This window comes from Eriocheir sinensis, chromosome 49 (genome assembly GCF_024679095.1).
Source record: "Eriocheir sinensis breed Jianghai 21 chromosome 49, ASM2467909v1, whole genome shotgun sequence".
Taxonomy (NCBI): Eukaryota; Metazoa; Arthropoda; class Malacostraca; order Decapoda; family Varunidae; genus Eriocheir; species Eriocheir sinensis.
The window spans coordinates 6,659,464-6,678,015 of NC_066557.1; the positions used below are offsets into that span (position 1 = coordinate 6,659,464).

General features: G+C 42.1%; 1 protein-coding gene and 1 long non-coding RNA gene across 2 annotated transcripts in view; one reads left to right on the forward strand and one right to left on the reverse strand.

Annotated features, from left to right (window-relative positions):
• Positions 1 to 18,391, reverse strand: part of LOC126981764 (neurobeachin-like) — a 237,496-nt gene extending 219,105 nt beyond the window's left edge. Inside the window, exon 1 of the mRNA XM_050833292.1 lies at positions 18,125 to 18,391. Coding sequence (XP_050689249.1) covers positions 18,125 to 18,283 — 159 coding nt within the window. The 5' untranslated portion in view covers positions 18,284 to 18,391. The remainder of the gene's footprint in view (positions 1 to 18,124) is intronic.
• On the forward strand, positions 8,062 to 9,064 carry LOC126981770 (uncharacterized). Its single transcript, XR_007734131.1, has 2 exons — positions 8,062 to 8,792; positions 8,906 to 9,064. It is a non-coding gene; the product is annotated as an uncharacterized LOC126981770 (long non-coding RNA).
• Positions 18,392 to 18,552: the final 161 nt, after the last annotated feature.

The window sequence follows — 18,552 nt, forward strand, 5'->3', positions numbered from 1 at the left end:
TTTTCTTCTCATCTTCCTTTTCTTCGTTTACTTACTCTTTTTTATCCTTCCTCCTCCTCCTCCTCCTCCTCTTCATTTTTCTACTACTTCATTTACTTCTTTCCTTCCATATGCTTGCTACCCCTTCCTCCTCCTCCTCCTCCTCCTCCTCCTCCTCCTCCTCTCAGTCACCGCCCCTTCATTACCTACCCAACAACCGACCGCCTGCCATTCTTCTACTTCCTCCTCCTCCTCCTCCTCCTCCTCCTCCTTCTCCTCCTCCTCCTGCAGGTCTATTGAGGTCGTTGAAATTAATGGGAGGCTGGAGAGGACAGTGGTGATTGCCTGGTGATTATCCAAGAGGAGGAGGAGGAGGAGGAGGAGGAGGAGGAGGAGGAGTGATGGGGTGAAGGGGATGGATGAAGCAGAGGAGTAGGTAAAGGAGGAGGTTGGAAAGACTAGCGGGAAGAGGAGGAGGAGGAGGAGGAGGGATGTAAAAGAGGGAAGCATCCAAGAAAGTTTTGTAACAACTCTGAAGGAAGGATGGATGGAAGGAAAGAAGGAAAAAAAACAATAAACAAAGAATGGATGGGAGGGAAGGAAGGAAGGAACGGAAGGAACGGAAGAAGGAATGAAGAAAGGAAAGAGAAGGATAGAGAATAAACGAAAGAGAAAGGAAGGAGAAGGATAAAGAGAGAATTAACGAAAGAGGAAGGAAAGAGAAAAGGAGGGAAGGAAAAAGGGAAAGAAGGAAGGAAGGAAGCAACGAAAGACGGAATGAAGAAAGGAAAGAGAAGGATAGAGAATAAATGAAAGAGAAAGGAAAGAGATGGATAAAGAGAGAATTAACGAAAGAAAAGGAAAGAGAAAAGGAGGTAAAGAAAGAGGGAAGGAAGGAAGGGACGAATGAAGGGAAGAAATGTTATATGGACAAAGTTAAAGAAACATGACACAGAGAGAGAGAGAGAGAGAGAGAGAGAGAGAGAGAGAGAGAGAGAGAGAGAGTCTGGAGGTAACAGATAACAGATTTCCTCTCCTAATCCTGTCCCCCCACCTCTCTCTCTCTCTCTCTCTCTCTCTCTCTCTTCAAAGGTCACAGTAGATGCACAAACAAGAGATTAAAAATGATTGGCAGACGCACACGCACGCAAAAACACACACACGCACACACACACGCACACGCACACAAAAACACCCACATACACACATATGCTCACACACACAAAAAAAAAACATTCTCTGACACAAAGAAAAACACACACACACACACACACACACACACACACACACACACACACACACACACACACACACACACACACACACACACACACACATATACATACATTCACAGCGTAATAAACTAATTCGGTAGGCAATAAATGAAAGTAATTTATGATCATTATTGCTGCAGTAAACACTCTCTCTCTCTCTCTGATCTTTACTTCCTATATTTTTTCCATTTCCATTTTTTTCCCTTTTCTGTCCCCTTTTCACACTTATCCCCACTTTACCCTCTCTCTCTCTCTCTCTCTCTGTTTGCAATTAAAATCTCGGGGTGAGAATCGCCGAATTTCATTACAAAAACGAGAGAGAGAGAGAGAGAGAGAGAGAGAGAGAGAGAGAGAGAGAGAGAGAGAGAGAGAGAGAGAGAGAGAGAGAGAGAGAGAGAGAGAAAGCGTGTGTGGTATCATAAACAACTGTGTTATTGCTGTAATGGCAGAACTTTTGTTCTCTCTCTCTGTACGAGTTAGAATCTCCATGTAAATGTTTTCATAATCAGGCTTATCTCCCCCTTATCTAAGGAGAGAGAGAGAGAGAGAGAGAGAGAGAGAGAGAGAGAGAGAGAGAGAGAGAGAGAGAGAGAGAGAGAGAGAGAGAGAGAGAGAGAGAGAGAGAGAGAGAGAGAAAGGAGGAGGAGGAGGAGGAGGAGGAGGAAATAGCGGGGGATGCAGGGAAAAATAATGATGCAAAAAGAATAAAAACAACAATATGAATAATAAAACGATGCCTACCAAATATTGACGTTGGAATATCTGCAGGGAACGATGACAAAATATATACAAATGTTGAGAAATTTACCATCAGCTTATACATTCAAACTCGCATTTTCTGGAAAGGCGAAGAATGCGAGGACACCTGATCAAAGTATATAAATGGAAGGAACACGTAGAAATCGGTATGAGTTGGATAAATTCAGATTCAACAAGGAAATAAACAAGACTTGGTTTATCAAAAGTGGTTGGAAAGTTGGAAAGTTTCGTTTAGTCGGCGCAACATGTGGGCATATGCCGGAGAGAGACAGAAGGGGAAGGAAGTATAGGAGAAGTGAAAAGACCCCAGGAGACGGGACACAACCCCCGATTAATACCTGGTACCCATTTACTGCTGGGTGGACAGGGGCGTAGGGTATCGGAAAAGCCGCCAAAATTTTTCCACTCCGCCCGGGAATCGAACCCGGGCTCTCTCTTCAAAAGTGGTGGATGCGTTAAACAGGCATGGCAGTTATGTGGTGAGTGACAATATTAAAAAAAGGGCCGTATTCTTAATCATTTCTGCGCCCAAGTCCACATATCGTCACTATGATAAACAAACCGCCTAAGTCACTATTTTCTACTTTACAGGAAATAGGAAAAGAACTGTCATTATCTCATTTGGCTTAAGATTTAGGCAGAAATTAAAAGGCCAATTCTAGAACACTCACACCCTGAATGACGAAGGCAACTATACAAAAACGGGCGTCACGTGTTGAAAAATTGATGTAGACAAAAACCTGGAAATTACTGAAAAATGACTTAGGCGATTATTTTATGAGGGTGACGATATTTGACAAGGCTTTCGAAGGGATCTGGGTATGTCCACGGGTAGTTTTATGACCTTAAGTGGTAGTTTGACCTTTCTTCTGTACCCTGAACCTAAAAAAACACCTATGAAAACCCAATTGATCTCCCTTCTGGCAGTTCGAAATAGTGGATGTGAGGTGGAATGCCGTTCTAAGAGTGGTGGGAGTGGAACAGGCTTGGCGGTGTAGTGTGTGCCAATACGATACACAAAGAAAAGGTTAGGTAAGGTCATGGACAAGTAGGAGAGGTGGTGGTAGGCTGGGTTAGGTTTACAGGAGTTGCCTTGTATAAACCTTCCGACATCTTGCAGACCCATTACGATTTAGTCTGAGGTAAGAAGAGGGACATGAAAAATTCCCCCATACTTTTCAGACACGTGGAAATAACGGCTTTATTATCAACTCTTATCGCAGGGTAAGACAAGATAAGAGTGATGGAGTGAGAGAGAGAGAGAGAGAGAGAGAGAGAGAGAGAGAGAGAGAGAGAGAGAGAGAGAGAGAGAGAGAGAGAGAGAGAGAGAGAGAGAGAGAGAGAGAGAGAGAGAGAGAGAGAGAGAGAGAGAGAGAGGGATGTGTGTACTTGTGCTGAACTGGGGTTAAGCAAAAAATCTCTCTCTCTCGCTCTCTCTCTCGCTCTCTCTCTCTCTCTCTCTCGCTCTCGCTCTCTCAGTGCTTGGAAAACACTGATAAATTATGACTAACAGAGGCGATCGATGTAAGCCTCCAAGGTGTGTGCGTAGGTGTGTGTGTGTGGTTCAGTCATTTATTTTTAACAAGCTCACACACCCAATCAAAGCACACACACACACACACACACACACACACACACACACACACACACAAACACACACACACTGACTCAACATCTGCATGACTCATGCTTGGAGGAAGGGAGAAAGACAAGGACAGAGAGGAAGGGAGGAAGGGCGAGGGAGACGGAGGGAGAGGGAGACGGAGGGAGAGGGAGACGGAGGGAGAGGGAGACGGAGGGAGAGGGAGACGGAGAGGGTGTAAGAGGGAGAGGGAGAGGGAGGAAGAGAGAGAGGGAGGGAGATGGAGTGAGAGAAGGAAAGAGGGTGGAAGGGAAAAAATATGTTGAAACGAGAGAGAGAGAGAGAGAGAGAGAGAGAGAGAGAGAGAGAGAGAGAGAGAGAGAGAGAGAGAGAGAGAGAGAGAGAGAGAGAGAGAGAGAGAGAGAGAGAGAGAGAATTATGGAGTGGGGGAAATGGAAAGGAAAGGAAGGGGACAGAGAGCAAAGTTCGTAAAGAGAGAGAGAGAGAGAGAGAGAGAGAGAGAGAGAGAGAGAGATAGAGAGAGAGAGAGAGAGAGAGAGAGAGAGAGAGAGAGAGAGAGAGAGAGAGTGCCACGTTACACACTAAACATAGCGTACATATGCACGATCTTATCTCCCTTATCTCTCTCTCTCTCGGTCGATTTGCATAATAAGGAAATGGCCGAACTACAGCAGGACAAACGAGAGAGAGAGAGAGAGAGAGAGAGAGAGAGAGAGAGAGAGAGAGAGAGAGAGAGAGAGAGAGAGAGAGAGAGAGAGAGAGAGAGAGAAAAGACAAACCATAAGACAAACAGAGGAAGGAAGAGATAAATAAAAGATACCTATAGAGATATTTGCCTCTCTCTCTCTCCCGGTCGATTTGCGTAATAAGGAAATGCCCGAACTACAGCAGGACAAACGAGAGAGAGAGAGAGAGAGAGAGAGAGAGAGAGAGAGAGAGAGAGAGAGAGAGAGAGAGAGAGAGAGAGAGAGAGAGAGAGAGAGAGAGAGAGAGAGACAAACCAATAGACAAACATAGGAAGGAAGAGATAAATAAAAGATAGCTGCAGAGATATTTGCCTCTCTCTCTCTCTCTCTCTCTCTCTCTCTCTCTCTCTCTCTCTCTCTCTCTCTCTCTCCACAAAACCCTGCTGGTATTTGCTTTTGGTGGAGGAAAAAGAAGAGAAGGTAGGAGGGAGGGAGGGAGAGAGGGAGGGAGGAGAGAAAGAGGAAAGAAGGGAGGAAAGGAGGGAGGGAGGAAAGGCAAGGATTTATTTAACAGTCCATCTCTTCTCTCTTTCTTCTTCTCTCTCTCTTCTTCTCTCTGATTCACTTTTCCAGTTTCTCTCTCTCTCTCATAATTATATACATACATACAAACAATTACATACATACATACATACATACATACATACATACATACATAAACGTACATATCCACACGCACACAGACAAAACGTACACACCTTGATGACGTTATAAAGAAAGAAGAGGAAGAGGAAGAGGAGGAGGGAGAGGAGGAGGAGGAGGAGGAGGAGGAGGAGGAGGAGAAGAGAAGGAGGAGGAGGAAGACCATATTTCACCCACAACCTCCCGAGTTAAGACTATAACACTATCCTCCTCCTCCTCCTCCTCCTCCTCTTCCTCCTCCTCCTCCTCTTCCTTCTTCCCTCCGTCTTCCTCTTCAATGGGAACTGATTCATGGATGGTGATGATAGTTCTCTCTCTCTCGTGAAATTTTAAAGGAAAAAGTTTATGCAAGGCGAAGGCGAATTTTCACGCGCGGGAAAAAACTAATTAGACGGAAGAGAGAGAGAGAGAGAGAGAGAGAGAGAGAGAGAGAGAGAGAGAGAGAGAGAGAGAGAGAGAGAGAGAGAGAGAGAGAGAGAGAGAGAGAGAGAGAGCGAGAGAGAGAGAGAGAGAGAGAATGTTAATCGCCATACATGCTTTGCGAATTTTACCTTGCACGGAATGATGATTGAGAGAGAGAGAGAGAGAGAGAGAGAGAGAGAGAGAGAGAGAGAGAGAGAGAGAGAGAGAGAGAGAGAGAGAGAGAGAGAGAGAGAGAGATAGAGAGAGAGAGAGAGAGAGAGAGAGAGAGAGAGAGAGAGAGAGAGAGAGAGAGAGAGAGAGAGAGAGAGAGAGAGAGAGAGAGAGAGAGAGAGAGAGAGAGAGAGAGAGAGAGAGAGAGAGAGAGAGAGAGAGAGAGAGAGAGAGAGAGAGAGAGAGAGAGAGAGAGAGAGAGAGAGAGAGAGAGAGAGAGAGAGAGAGAGGAGAGAGAGAGAGAGAGGAGGAATCTTTGAAAATTTAAGAGATGAATAGAAGAGAGAGAGAGAGAGAGAGAGAGAGAGAGAGAGAGAGAGAGAGAGAGAGAGAGAGAGAGAGAGAGAGAGAGAGAGAGAGAGAGAGAGAGAGAGAGAGAGAGAGAGAGACCGCATGGGGAGAGAAGATGAATATATTATCAACCCATCATCAACTTCTACTACTACTACTACTACTACTACTACTGCTGCTACTGCTACAAATACTACTACTACTACTACTATTACTACTACTGCTACTACTACTACTACTATTACGACTACTGCTGCTACTACTACTACTACTACTACTACTACTGCTACTACTACTATTACTACTACTACTACTACTACTACTATTACGACTACTGCTGCTACTACTACTACTACTACTACTACTATTACTACTACTGCTACTACTACTACGACTACTGCTACTACTATTACTACTACTACTACTACTGCTACTACTACTAAAATTACGACTACTACTACTACTACTACTATTACGACTACTGCTGCTACTGCTACTACTACTACTACTACTACTACTACGTCTATTAGGGACAAAGTTTGCTTATCCTTCTCTCGTCTGTTTAGAATATCGATCCAGCTTTCTCTCTCTCTCTCTCTCTCATGGTACGAGCACGAAATATGGAAGAGAGAGAGAGAGAGAGAGAGAGAGAGAGAGAGAGAGAGAGAGAGAGAGAGAGAGAGAGAGAGAGAGAGAGAGAGAGAGTAGAGAGGGGGCAGGAAGAGGAAGGAGTGGAAAAAGAAAAAAAGGAAATAAATGACTGAGAATTTGTTCCACGCCCAAAAGTTGGCACCGACAGAGAGAAACAAGAGAGAGAGAGAGAGAGAGAGAGAGAGAGAGAGAGATGATATGAGGAATTTCATTTTTCATTTTCATTCCTCACATCTCTCTCACACACACACACAAGAGATAATAATAATAATAATACTAATAGTAATAATAATAATAATAATAATAATAATAATAATAATAATAATAATAATAATAATAATAATAATAATAATAATAATAATAATATAATATTCAAGAGCAAGTTATTTATGTAAATTAATTAATTAAGGGAATATTTCTACAGGAAATGCGTGCGCGCGCGCACACACACACACACACACACACACACACACACACACACACAGAGAGAGAGAGAGAGAGAGAGAGAGAGAGAGAGAGAGAGAGAGAGAGAGAGAGAGAGAGAGAGAGAGAGAGAGAGAGAGGTGGGGTCTCTCACCTGACGGGTAATCAATCAACAAACGCACTAATTAACACAGGTGGCATCATTTACCTGAGTGATGATGAAGATTCTCTCTCTCTCTGAAAAATATATTCACACTTCCATGAAGATGATACAAACACAAAGGAAACACAAAGGAAGAACAAACAACAGCAGACCTGCTGGTCCTTACGAGGCTGTTTGTGACAAGCTACACTAACTATCTAATCAAAGGTGGAAGATAAAGGACAGCAAGACACTTAGAAAGCTATAATACAAATAATAGTAATAAATAACAATGATAAAAATAACAATAATAAAATAATAATAATAATAATAATAATAATAATAATAATAATAATAATAATAATAATAATAATAATAATAATAATAATAATAATAATAATAACAGACAAAAAATATAGAATCTTTTATTTTCACTGTCAAGTTACACACACACACACACACACACACACACACATGATTCATTTATTGATCTCCACCACTCCCGTCGATGTGTGTGTGTGTGTGTGTGTGTGTGTGTGTGTGTGTGTGTGTGTGTGTGTGTGTGTGTGTGCTCTCGCGTGCATGCATGCAGCTTTAAGACTTATTACAACAAAGTAATAATAATAATGATAATAATAATAATAATAATAATAATAATAATAATAATAATAATAATAATAATAATAATAATAATAATAATAATAATAATAGTAATAATAATAACAAAAACAATAAAAACAACATCATCTATAATAATGACAATAATGATAGAAAAAATAATAAAACACGAGTAAAGCAAGGAATGAATTCGAATTTGAAAAGTTATCCTTATTCTTAATTTATTATTATTATTATCATTATTATTATTATTATTATTATTATTATTATTATTATTATTATGTAGTAGTAGTAGTAGTAGTAGTAGTAGTAGTAGTAGTAGTAGTAGTAGTAGTGGCCAAGTGTATTTGTCAACGGTGTAATTTTTCCTATTTGTCAATATTCTCTGCACGACGAGGGAATGACAACGCGGAGTGTGGCATGAGTGGGAGGAGGAGGAGGAGGAGGACAAGGACGAAGGCTGATGAGGTGGAGATAGCCCGCTGATGAAACAAGTTGCCCAATAAATAATTCCCGCATCAATACATTACCAAACAATCACCCCACGACTGCCCAGCCCTCCTGTCCTTCCTTCCCCCCGCTCTGCCTCTCCTTCTAAAGCTCCTATTATCAAATGTATCGGAGCCTCACTTCCCCTGTTTGAAAACCCTCTATTAGAAGTTGCATGGATTCTTATGGACTGTTAAGTGATGCTAGCGATATTTTTACCCGACTTCTGCATCTTGAAACGGGAAAATCACCTATGAGAACCCGGTTAATCTTCTCTGTGGCCTTGGGTATAGTCGTAATAGGAGAGGGGTGTATAGGTTCACTAATATGGATCTAACCCTCTTCGTCTTGTTGCTTTACCTTGAGTATATAAAAAAATTAATAGTCGTAATAGGAGCCTGGTATATACGTTCAATAATATGGATCTAACCCTCTTCCTCTCGCTACTTTACCCTTGATTATAAAAAGAAAAAAAACAGGTCGATGTGCGAACGGTATATCAGAAAGGTGGAATGGATCAAGTGGATTAGTATGTGGATGAGGTGGAGATTCAAGGTAAGGGTTGGGGTCCTAAAAAAAAAAAAGTAGGTGAATGAACTGGATGATATATTAGTAAAGCGAAAGAATGGATCACGTGGATGAGTAAGTGGATGAGGTGGAGATTCAAGGTAAGGGCAGAGTTGGGGTTCTAAAAAAAAAAAAAAAAAGTAGGTGAATGAACTGGATGATATATTAGTAAAGCGAAAGAATGGATCACGTGGATGAGTAAGTGGATGAGGTGGAGATTCAAGGTAAGGGTAGAGTTGGGGTCCTACGCTATAACTACGCGTGGCCTTATTGCTCATCTCCGTCACGTTAGCCCTTGAGCGTGAGGCGGGAAAGAACCCATTACCCCAGGGCCAGGTGTGACATCCGGGTTACCACAGTTTACCTTCCCCAGGTTTCCCCAGGTACCCATTTATCGACCAGCCCGAAAGGGAGGATGAGCAGCTGGGTGGACTTCAAATGTGGTGGATGAATGGATGAAGTGGATGAGTATGAGTGAATTTGAGGTTATGAAGAGTACAAATATGAGGTGAACGGTGTGGATGAGGAGAATGTGGATGAGTGAGATTGAGATTGAGAGCTTATAATGAGGTGGATGAATGGATGAAGTGGATGAGTATGAGTGAATTTGAGGTTATGAAGACAAATATGAGGTGAACGGTGTGGATGAGGAGAATGTGGATGAGTGAGACAGTGATTGAGAGCTTAAAATGAGATGGATGAATGGATGGAGTGGATGATTTGTGAGTTAGTAGGATAGAATAGATATGGTGGATGAGTATGTATGTGGTTGAGGTGGAGATTGAACGAGCTTATAGAGGTGGATGAATGGATGAAGAGGATGATACTGTGTGAGTGAGGTGGAAGATTGGGTCACGTGGAAGGTCCAAGAATGAGGTGGATGAATGGATGATATATAAGGTGGAAGAATGGATGTAGTGGGTGAGTATGTGGGTAAGGTGGATGTTAAGTGATTACAGTGGATGAATGGATAAGTGGATGATATGATGTGAGTGAAAGGTGGAAGAGGGAAAAAGGAAAAGGAAGTGGAAGAGATAATAATGAAGTGGATGAGTATATGGATGAGGGGAGGACTGAAAGGGAAAAGAATGAGATGGATGAATGGATGAAGTGGAAGAGTACGTGGATGCAGCAGAGATTGAAAGGCACAAGAATGAGATGGATGAATGGATGAAGTGGAGGAGTACGTGGATGCAGTGGAGATTGAAAGGGCCAAGAATGAGATGGATGAATGGATGAAGTGGAAGAGTACGTGGATGCAGTGGAGATTGAAAGGCACAAGAATGAGATGGATGAATGGATGAAGTGGAAGAGCATGTGGATGCAGTGGAGACTGAAAGACCCAAGAATGAGATGGATGAGTGGATGATGTGGATGAGTAAGTGGAGATAATGTGGTGAGTCCTGTTTTAGAAAGATTAACACACACACACACATTCATACATACATAAATACATACATACATACATACATACATACATACATACATACATACATACATAAAGACCTCCATTGATAAGTATTTTCTCATTAATGATCTATTATTTTGTATAGTTTAGAATAATTAAGTTTATGAAGAAAATAACATCCAAGTATTTCTAAGTATTTCTGATATATAAGTATTTCGAAGTTGTTGTTTTTTCACACACAAATATTCCCAACTCCTTTATCAGTGCCATTTCTGCAGACTGTGTATTTTTAAAGATAGATTTGAGAATGTATGTGTGTATGTATGTATGTATGTGTGTATGTATGTATGTGTGTATGTATGTATGTATGTATGCAATGTTCTGTAAGGTTAAGCAGCAGAGAGACATCTATACTCAGAAGTCTCCCTCAGCCCCTTCATTTACATACACTGGACATATCACACACAAAAAAATGACCTTATATTATTTTCAACAATTAAGCACATGTAAAAAAAAAAACTGGGATACCACAACAACATTATGATTTTTTAATGAATGAAGCAGAGAAGAAAAAGTGTTATATAAAAAAAACTGTAGCCTTTTGTTAATATTTTCATTGATAAAGCACATGAAAAAAAACAGGTATATACCAAAAAATTGTGGTTTTGATATTTTTTATTGATTAAGCTTATAAAAAGACTTGGGTGCTATTAATATGTATATCCACACAACCCCCGCGGCTGCAGTATTTCACACACTATGTATCTGAATAATACATCTTCTTTAATGTTTGTACGATCATGCTCCCGGATAAGGCAAATATATTTTTACTTTTATATTTTTTTTTCTGTTTCCTATGTTTAATCACTAAAAATAATGACAATACCTTATTTTTTATATACCTGCTTTATTATTGTTTTCATGTGCTTAATTGTTGAAAATAATATGAAAAATGCACCATCATTTTTTTTGTGTGTGGGGGGGGCTGGTATACCCCTGCAAAGAATGTTCTTCCACCGAAAGCTATTCATGTTAGTCTGTGCACCGCTGACAGCCTGTGTGAGGAGTGTCAACCCCAGCCTTGCCCCCGCCCACCTCTGCTCGACACTGACACACACACACTTTGCTGCCCCCAGGTGTACAATGGTTCAGCCCACACACCAGGCAGCAGTGTACTCAGCGCCCACAGTGTTACAGTGATGAGAATGTGCCGACAATCAAGTACCGGTTCAAGAAGAGTAATGGGTGCCCTGACAGCCATGTTTGTCAGCAGCTGAAATCAAGTGGAATTTTAATGGATAAAATACAATGCAATTTCAGCGGTTAAGTGAGGTGGAATTTTTCATGGACGCAGTCACAAAAAGGACACCGAGCAACCCAGACACACAAATACGTATATAACAAGATCCCATTGTGGCCTGCCCATTGTGGCCTGCCCATGCCTCCCCCTAGAGCTGCAGAGGCTGTTAACATCCTGCACAAATCACTGCCAACACATGTCACCTTTCTACCCAATAAACTCATGGAAAAACATTATAATTTAACCTTTACTCAGAGTCTACAAACTTATTATTCTTCACCCAATATAACAAAAAGAGAGGAGCAGCAAAACACTTCTCCGTCCAAAACTGACCCTTTCTTTTTTCCCTCTAATTCTGTTTTCTTTACAAGAGTTGCACCTGGTCGACTTTTTTTGTTTGTTTTGTTTTCACCCTTAAGCTGCATCCTGGAGACGGAGATCTTAAAATGAGGTGGATGAATGAATGGAGTGGATGATTTGTGAGCTTGAAGGAAGGAAGAATAGATATGGTGGAAGAGTGTATGGTTGAGGTGGAGACTGAATGAGTTATAGTATTAAACATGACTCAATTTTTTGGTAACACTCCAACATTACACTAAAATGAGGTGGATGGATGAAGAGTGGATGATTCGTGAGTTTGAAGGAAAGAATAGATATGGTGGAAGAGTATATGGTTGAGGTGGAGATTGAGAGAGTAGTACAGTATTAAACATGACTCAATTTTTCAGTAACACTCCAACATTACACTAAAATGAGGTGGATGAATGAAGAGTAGATGATTTGTGAGTTTGAAGGAAAGAAAAATAGATATAGCGGAACTAGTATATGATTGAGGTGGAGACTAAAAGTTACAATATTAAACACGACTCAATTTTTCGGTAACACTCCTGCATTACACCGTCACTGTGAGGTCGGTCAACTGCAGCGTCATTGCCATCACCCGAGGCCTTGCAGCTCATCCTTGAGGGCACCAACATTCCCGGCTCCCCGCTGCTCCACCACCTCTGCAGCAACAGGCAAGGTGGAGCCGTCGCTATGCTGTGCCACAACACTCCGCCGCCCTGCCAGGCTACCCGCTGGAGGAGGGGAGGCCGTGTGGGTCAGGGATGCGCCTGTCAAAGCACCCCAGAGAGCTGCCTCAGTCGTTTATTGCATGTCATCTTCTTTTACTGTTTATTTTTCTTCTGCTTTGTCTTCTTTCCTTCTTCTCTTCTTCATTTTTCCTTATTATTATTATTTTTTTCTTTTTCTTTGTATTCATCGTCATCATCATCATCTTTTTCTTCTTCTTCTTCTCCCTGGCAGCTTTTACCAATAATGATATGGTGTTACTATTTTAAGGTTGTGGCTTTGGGGTACTGCGAGCTTTCTTCACCTCCCTGTAATGCCGCCAGGGAAAGGGGTCTCATACACCTTATCAGGGCAAGGTACATACTTCAGTAGAGCTTCTGACTAGTCATCTGAAAGTACTTCAATAACCTCAGCATCCCCAGCCTCCCAGACCATCTGCACCTCACACAAGTGGCTGACTTCCCAACACACGACCGCAAGACTCTCACCTTACCCTGACTGACCCTTGGGAACCACATCTCCCTCCTCTACCTCTGCCCACCTTCAGCCGCAGCCCTTCCCTGTCAGTGCTGTGGTCCCCTGTTCCAACACACTTTCCCATGAGAAATACAATATCACTATTTACCATCCCATTACAGACTCTGGCATTGTAGTGGATTACTCATCATTCTTAGGCCAGGGTGACGGAGGCCAAGGATGAAAAGTACGAGCAGAACAAATTACAAAGACACACTCAAGGAATCCTACCACTCCTCCTTCCTGTTAATGTCTGTATGAGTCCACTTGGATGATGAGCCTTGGGTCACCTCAAATATCAACGACTAATGCAAAAGAGGACCAGAGCCTCTAAGTGCGGTGACAGTGGAGACGAGAGAAGGAGGCCAAGGGGACACACACAAAGCTTATGGTTTGAGCGAGTTGATGACTCCCGCCTAAGGTACTAGGATGGGAAGGGAGCCTGCATGGGAACTTGTTCATAGGGACCCCTATACTTGACGTCAGAGGGTGAGTGAGGTGATGCATCCTCCAGCGTATGCCCCCATTGATTGATTGATGACAGTGACATGTATAGATCACTAAGACACACAGTGGATGACAGTGACAAGTATAGATCACTAAGACACAAAGTCATCAGGAAAGTATAAGCAGCCAAGAAGTACAAATGTATACTCAACAGTATAACCGAATGAAACAAACAAGCTTCAGTCAATGTTATAGCAGAATCAAAGACTCCACCAGCCTAAGCAAACACACATCCTCCTCCCGTCCCAGCGTGTCACTCAGCGATGAAGAGGATGCCCACTCAATAAAAAGAAAACACTTTGCCCGCATATCTCACCCAGCCACTCAACAGCACCCACCTCCCAGCCTCCCCACCAGCACTCCCCCACACACCCAAGCACACACACACACACACACACACACACACGCACACACAAACACACACACACGCACACACACACCACAGATTAAAAATAAATGAGACAACTCAAGTCGACCGAACATTCTGACACATAGCGAACAGTCTGACACACACAGAGAAACAATTGCACTATCTTCTTTAATCTCATAAATTTAAGATCAGAAATAACAAAAAGGAATAAATGCTTTTGTTTTATTTTGTGTTGTGATGGAATGAAAAGACGTATATTTTCACAATCTTCTCATTAGTTTTTACTTAGTAGCTAATGAGAAAAACAATAAAATTTTGTCTTTACTCAAATTCTACATACTAACTTATTTATACTCTCAATAAAAAAAGGTATGCATGAATGTTATGTATCTCAATAAAAAAAGGTATGCGTCAATGTATCTCAATAAAATTTAAAAAAAGGCATGCGTCAATGTAATGTATTTCAATAAAAAAAAAGGTATGTATATGTAACTTCTCAAAATTTCAATAAAACTCCAGAATTACACCCAATGCAAGAAGGCAGAGCAGGCCATCCCTGAACCCACGCCTATGCCATATAATCCTTTACAATCAGATCCCCCCCCTTTAACCTAACATAAAGTAAACTTATAACATTAAAATAGTAACCTTTTGCTGCTAAAACGGTAACTTATCACTCAAGGCCAATGCAACAGAGATGAGCACCGAGGCCACATACAGCTATAACACATGCCACTAACTCTACCTTCATCACCGCTAAAATAGTAATCAACTGCCGTCAGAATAGTAAACTAACACTGCTAAAATATAAACTTGTCGACGCTAGACTAGTAACCTATCACCTATTGCTTTTAACCCGGTAGCAGCGGGGATCATGTTTCTTATTGGTCCCTCTAAGCGAGAAAAAATGAGAAAAAATCATTACTCACACAAACCATTTCATAATATATATCAAAGCATTTGTGATCAATTTATGTATCATTTATTTAGGGGGGTTTGTATCATGGCAAAAATTTGGTCCATCGCTGCTACACTGTAAACTCACAAATTTGGCCCGTCGCTGCTACACTGTAAACTCACAAATTTGGCCCGTCGCTGCTACACTGTAAACTCACAAATTTGGCCCGTCGCTGCTACACTGTAAACTCACAAATTTGGCCCGTCGCTGCTACACTGTAAACTCACAAATTTGGCCCGTCGCTGCTACACAGTAAACTCACAAATTTGGCCCGTCGCTGCTACACAGTAAACTCACAAATTTGGACCGTCGCTGCTACCGGGTTAAACTGGTGCGTATCCAATTAGTGCCAAAATAGTAACCTAATGCCACTAGAATATCGACCTCTCAGTACTTAATTGGTTGTTCAAATCTCAGAAAGGAGTAATTAGCGATATCAACTGATAGCAAGGTGATGAAGAGCACGTTCAAATCTATCAGAAAAAACGATGTCAACCGCCAGGGTGAGTTGGGTGTGATTCTGGAGAAATACTAAATTTTCTTCCTAGACTTTTGAATTTGATCTCCTCCTATAATTGGTCATCCTGATCCTCCTCCTCCTCCTTTTCCACTTCCTCCCCTTCCTCTAACTGGTCTTCTTTATCCTTATCCTCCTCATCTTACTGCTGGTCTTCCTTCCGCTATTCCTCTTTCTTTTTCTCCACTTCATCCACTTGATTCTAGTCTTCCTTCTGCTATTTCTCTTCCACTTTCTCACTTTTTTTACTGGTCATTCTTATCCTTATCCTCTTCCTTCTCCCCTTCCCCCTCCTTCTCTTACCACTGGTCTTCCTTATGTTATTCCTTTTGCTTCTTAACCTCCTCCAGCCTCTATTTTTTTCTTTTCCTAGTATTCCCTCCTCTTCTCCTCCTCCTCTTTCTTATTTACTTCCTTCCTCTTTATATGTACAACTGCTTCCTTTCCTACCTCTCTTCCCTCCTTCCTTCCTTCCTTTATGATTTACTATAATTTTTCGTCCTTTCCAAACTCTATTTCTTCTATTAGTTATTTTCCTCTCTTCTTTCTCCTCCAGTGTGTGTATTTTTTCACCACGATCTGATAACAAGTTAGGACTCGCAATCGCCAGCAAGTACCCTCCCGATTAGAGCAAGGCTCATTGGTCGATCCCAAGGTACTGCCAGGACCTCACACACCACACACCCCATCCTCCTTGCTCAAGGGGGGACAGTAACCACTCAATGTCAGCGGAAAAAAACAGCCTGAGCGGGGCTTGAACCTCCGCCTGGCAGCACAGCGCTTTAACCAACTGAGATATTGGAGCAGTGATTTCTTCTTTTTTTTTTTTGTGTGTGTGTGTGTGTGTGTGTGTGTGTGTCAACCCCTTTTGGTTTCATAATATGGGTGTCCACATCAAAACACACATATAGGCACATACATACATACACATACAGGCATACATACACTTCTTCCTGCACACACACACACACACACACACACACACACACACACACACATAGCATGAAGCATATAACACGTATTCCTCGTAAACAAACTCATCAAACCTAACCTAACCCGACCTGACCCCCCTGCTGCCAGAGTGCGATACGCTACACTGCACATAAACTTTTCACATCATTATAATGAAGATTCTTTGATTTTCCAGAAGCTGTTAGTTACTGCACTGCATTCGGAGACCAAAATACGACACATAATGTAGCACACACCAACTTCACGTGAGATGGCTACAATAAATTCAACACTACCCCAGGAAAGAATAACAGAAGGAAGATAAGACAAGACAAATAGGGAGAGAAGGAATAGGAGGAGGAGGAGATACCAACAACACTAAGGAAACTGAGGAATAGGAGGATAGCAGCAAAACTTCTTAATTTAGAGGAAGAAGATGAGCATAGAGGAACAGAAAGTAAGAGGAACATAGAGGAGCAGAAAGGAAGAGGAACATAAAGGAGCAGAAAGAAAGAGGAACATAGAAGAACAAGAAGAAATAAGAGGAAGGTGGAATAAAGAGATGAAACAATAGGAGGAGGAGGAGGAAAAAGAAGAACTAAGAGGAGCAGAAAGAAATGGAAGGAGGAAGGAAGAATGAGAGAAGGAAGGAACAACAGGAGGAGGAGGAGAAAGAGGAATAAAGAAGAGCAAAAAGGAATAAAATGTCAGAAATAGATGAACGTAGAAGGAAACAAAGGAAGAAATAACAGTACGAAAGAGGAATAAGAGGAGAAAGAATAAAAAGAAGCAGGAAGGAGGAGGAGAACGAGGAAGGAATAATAAGGGAAGGAAGGAAGAACAGAGGAATACGAGAAAATTGGACGAGGAAGAAGACACGAAGAAATAAGGAAGAACAGGAACGAAAGAGGAATAGGGAAAAACCGCAAAAGGAGGAGGACGAAGAAGGAATAATAAGAAAGAAGAAATAACACCACAAGAGAAATAACGAGAAAAGTGGAAGAAGAAGAGGATGTGAAGGAATAAGGAAGAACGGAAAAACAGGATGAAAGAGGAAAAAGAATACCATGCGAGGAGGACGATGATATGAGAAGGGAAAAACACCACAAAAGATATGAATATGAGAGAAGTGGAAGAGGAAGAGGAGGAGGAGGAAGAGAAAGAGGAAGGAAGTAGAGGAGGGGAAGGAATAATAAAGAAGAAAGAGGAATAGGAGGAGGAGGACAAGGAAGAAATAACAACACAAAAGAGGAATAGGAGAAAAATGGAAGAGGAAGAAGAGGAAGAGGAGGAGGGGAAGGAATAACAAGGAAGAAAGAGGAATAACAGGGGGAGGACGAAGAAGGAACAGGAGAAGGAAGGAAGAACACAAAAGCAGAACAGGAGAAAAAATGGAAAAGGAGGAAGAGGAGGAGGAACAAGAGAGGAACAATTTAAGAGGAAGGAGAGGAACAGTTTAAAAGTAAGAAGAGGAGGAGGAACAATTGAAGAGGAAGAAGAGGAGGAACAATTGAAGAGGAAGAAGAAGAGGAGGAGAAGGAACAATTTAAAAGGAAGAAGAAGAAGACGAGAAACAATTTAACAGGAAGAAGAAGAGGAGGAACAAGAGGAAGAAGAGGAGGAGGAGGCGGAAGGTACCGGCGCCCATCCCCCTTGAACTACCCCCCCCACCCCCCATTACCAACCCCCCCGAGGTCAAGGCGCCTTACCAGCTGCAGCACCGTGTTGACCACCTCCTTGTTGGTGACCTGGCTGACCTCGATGAGCCCGATCAGCACGGCGAACTTGAGGTTGTCGGCCATCTCTATCTGTATGATGTCCTCGGGCCGCTTCACCTCCTCGATGGGCGGGTCCGCAGACTCCGCCATGGCCCCGGGTGTGGGTTCTGAGGTCAGGGGTCAACCATTCACTGCGGGTCCGTGGTTTTCAGGGCGAGACTCGGACTACAGACCCCGCCGACCCGAGGAGTCCACCGCCATGTTGGACACTGAGGCAGGGTTGGAGTGTGTTTTTTGGCTTGTTTTTGTTATTGACGCCGATGAGTCGTGTTTTCGGGTTTGTTTCTGGTTGTTATAATTATGCAGTCACGTTGGTGATCACAGAATGGCTAAGGGAATGTTTCTGCATGATGGGTTTT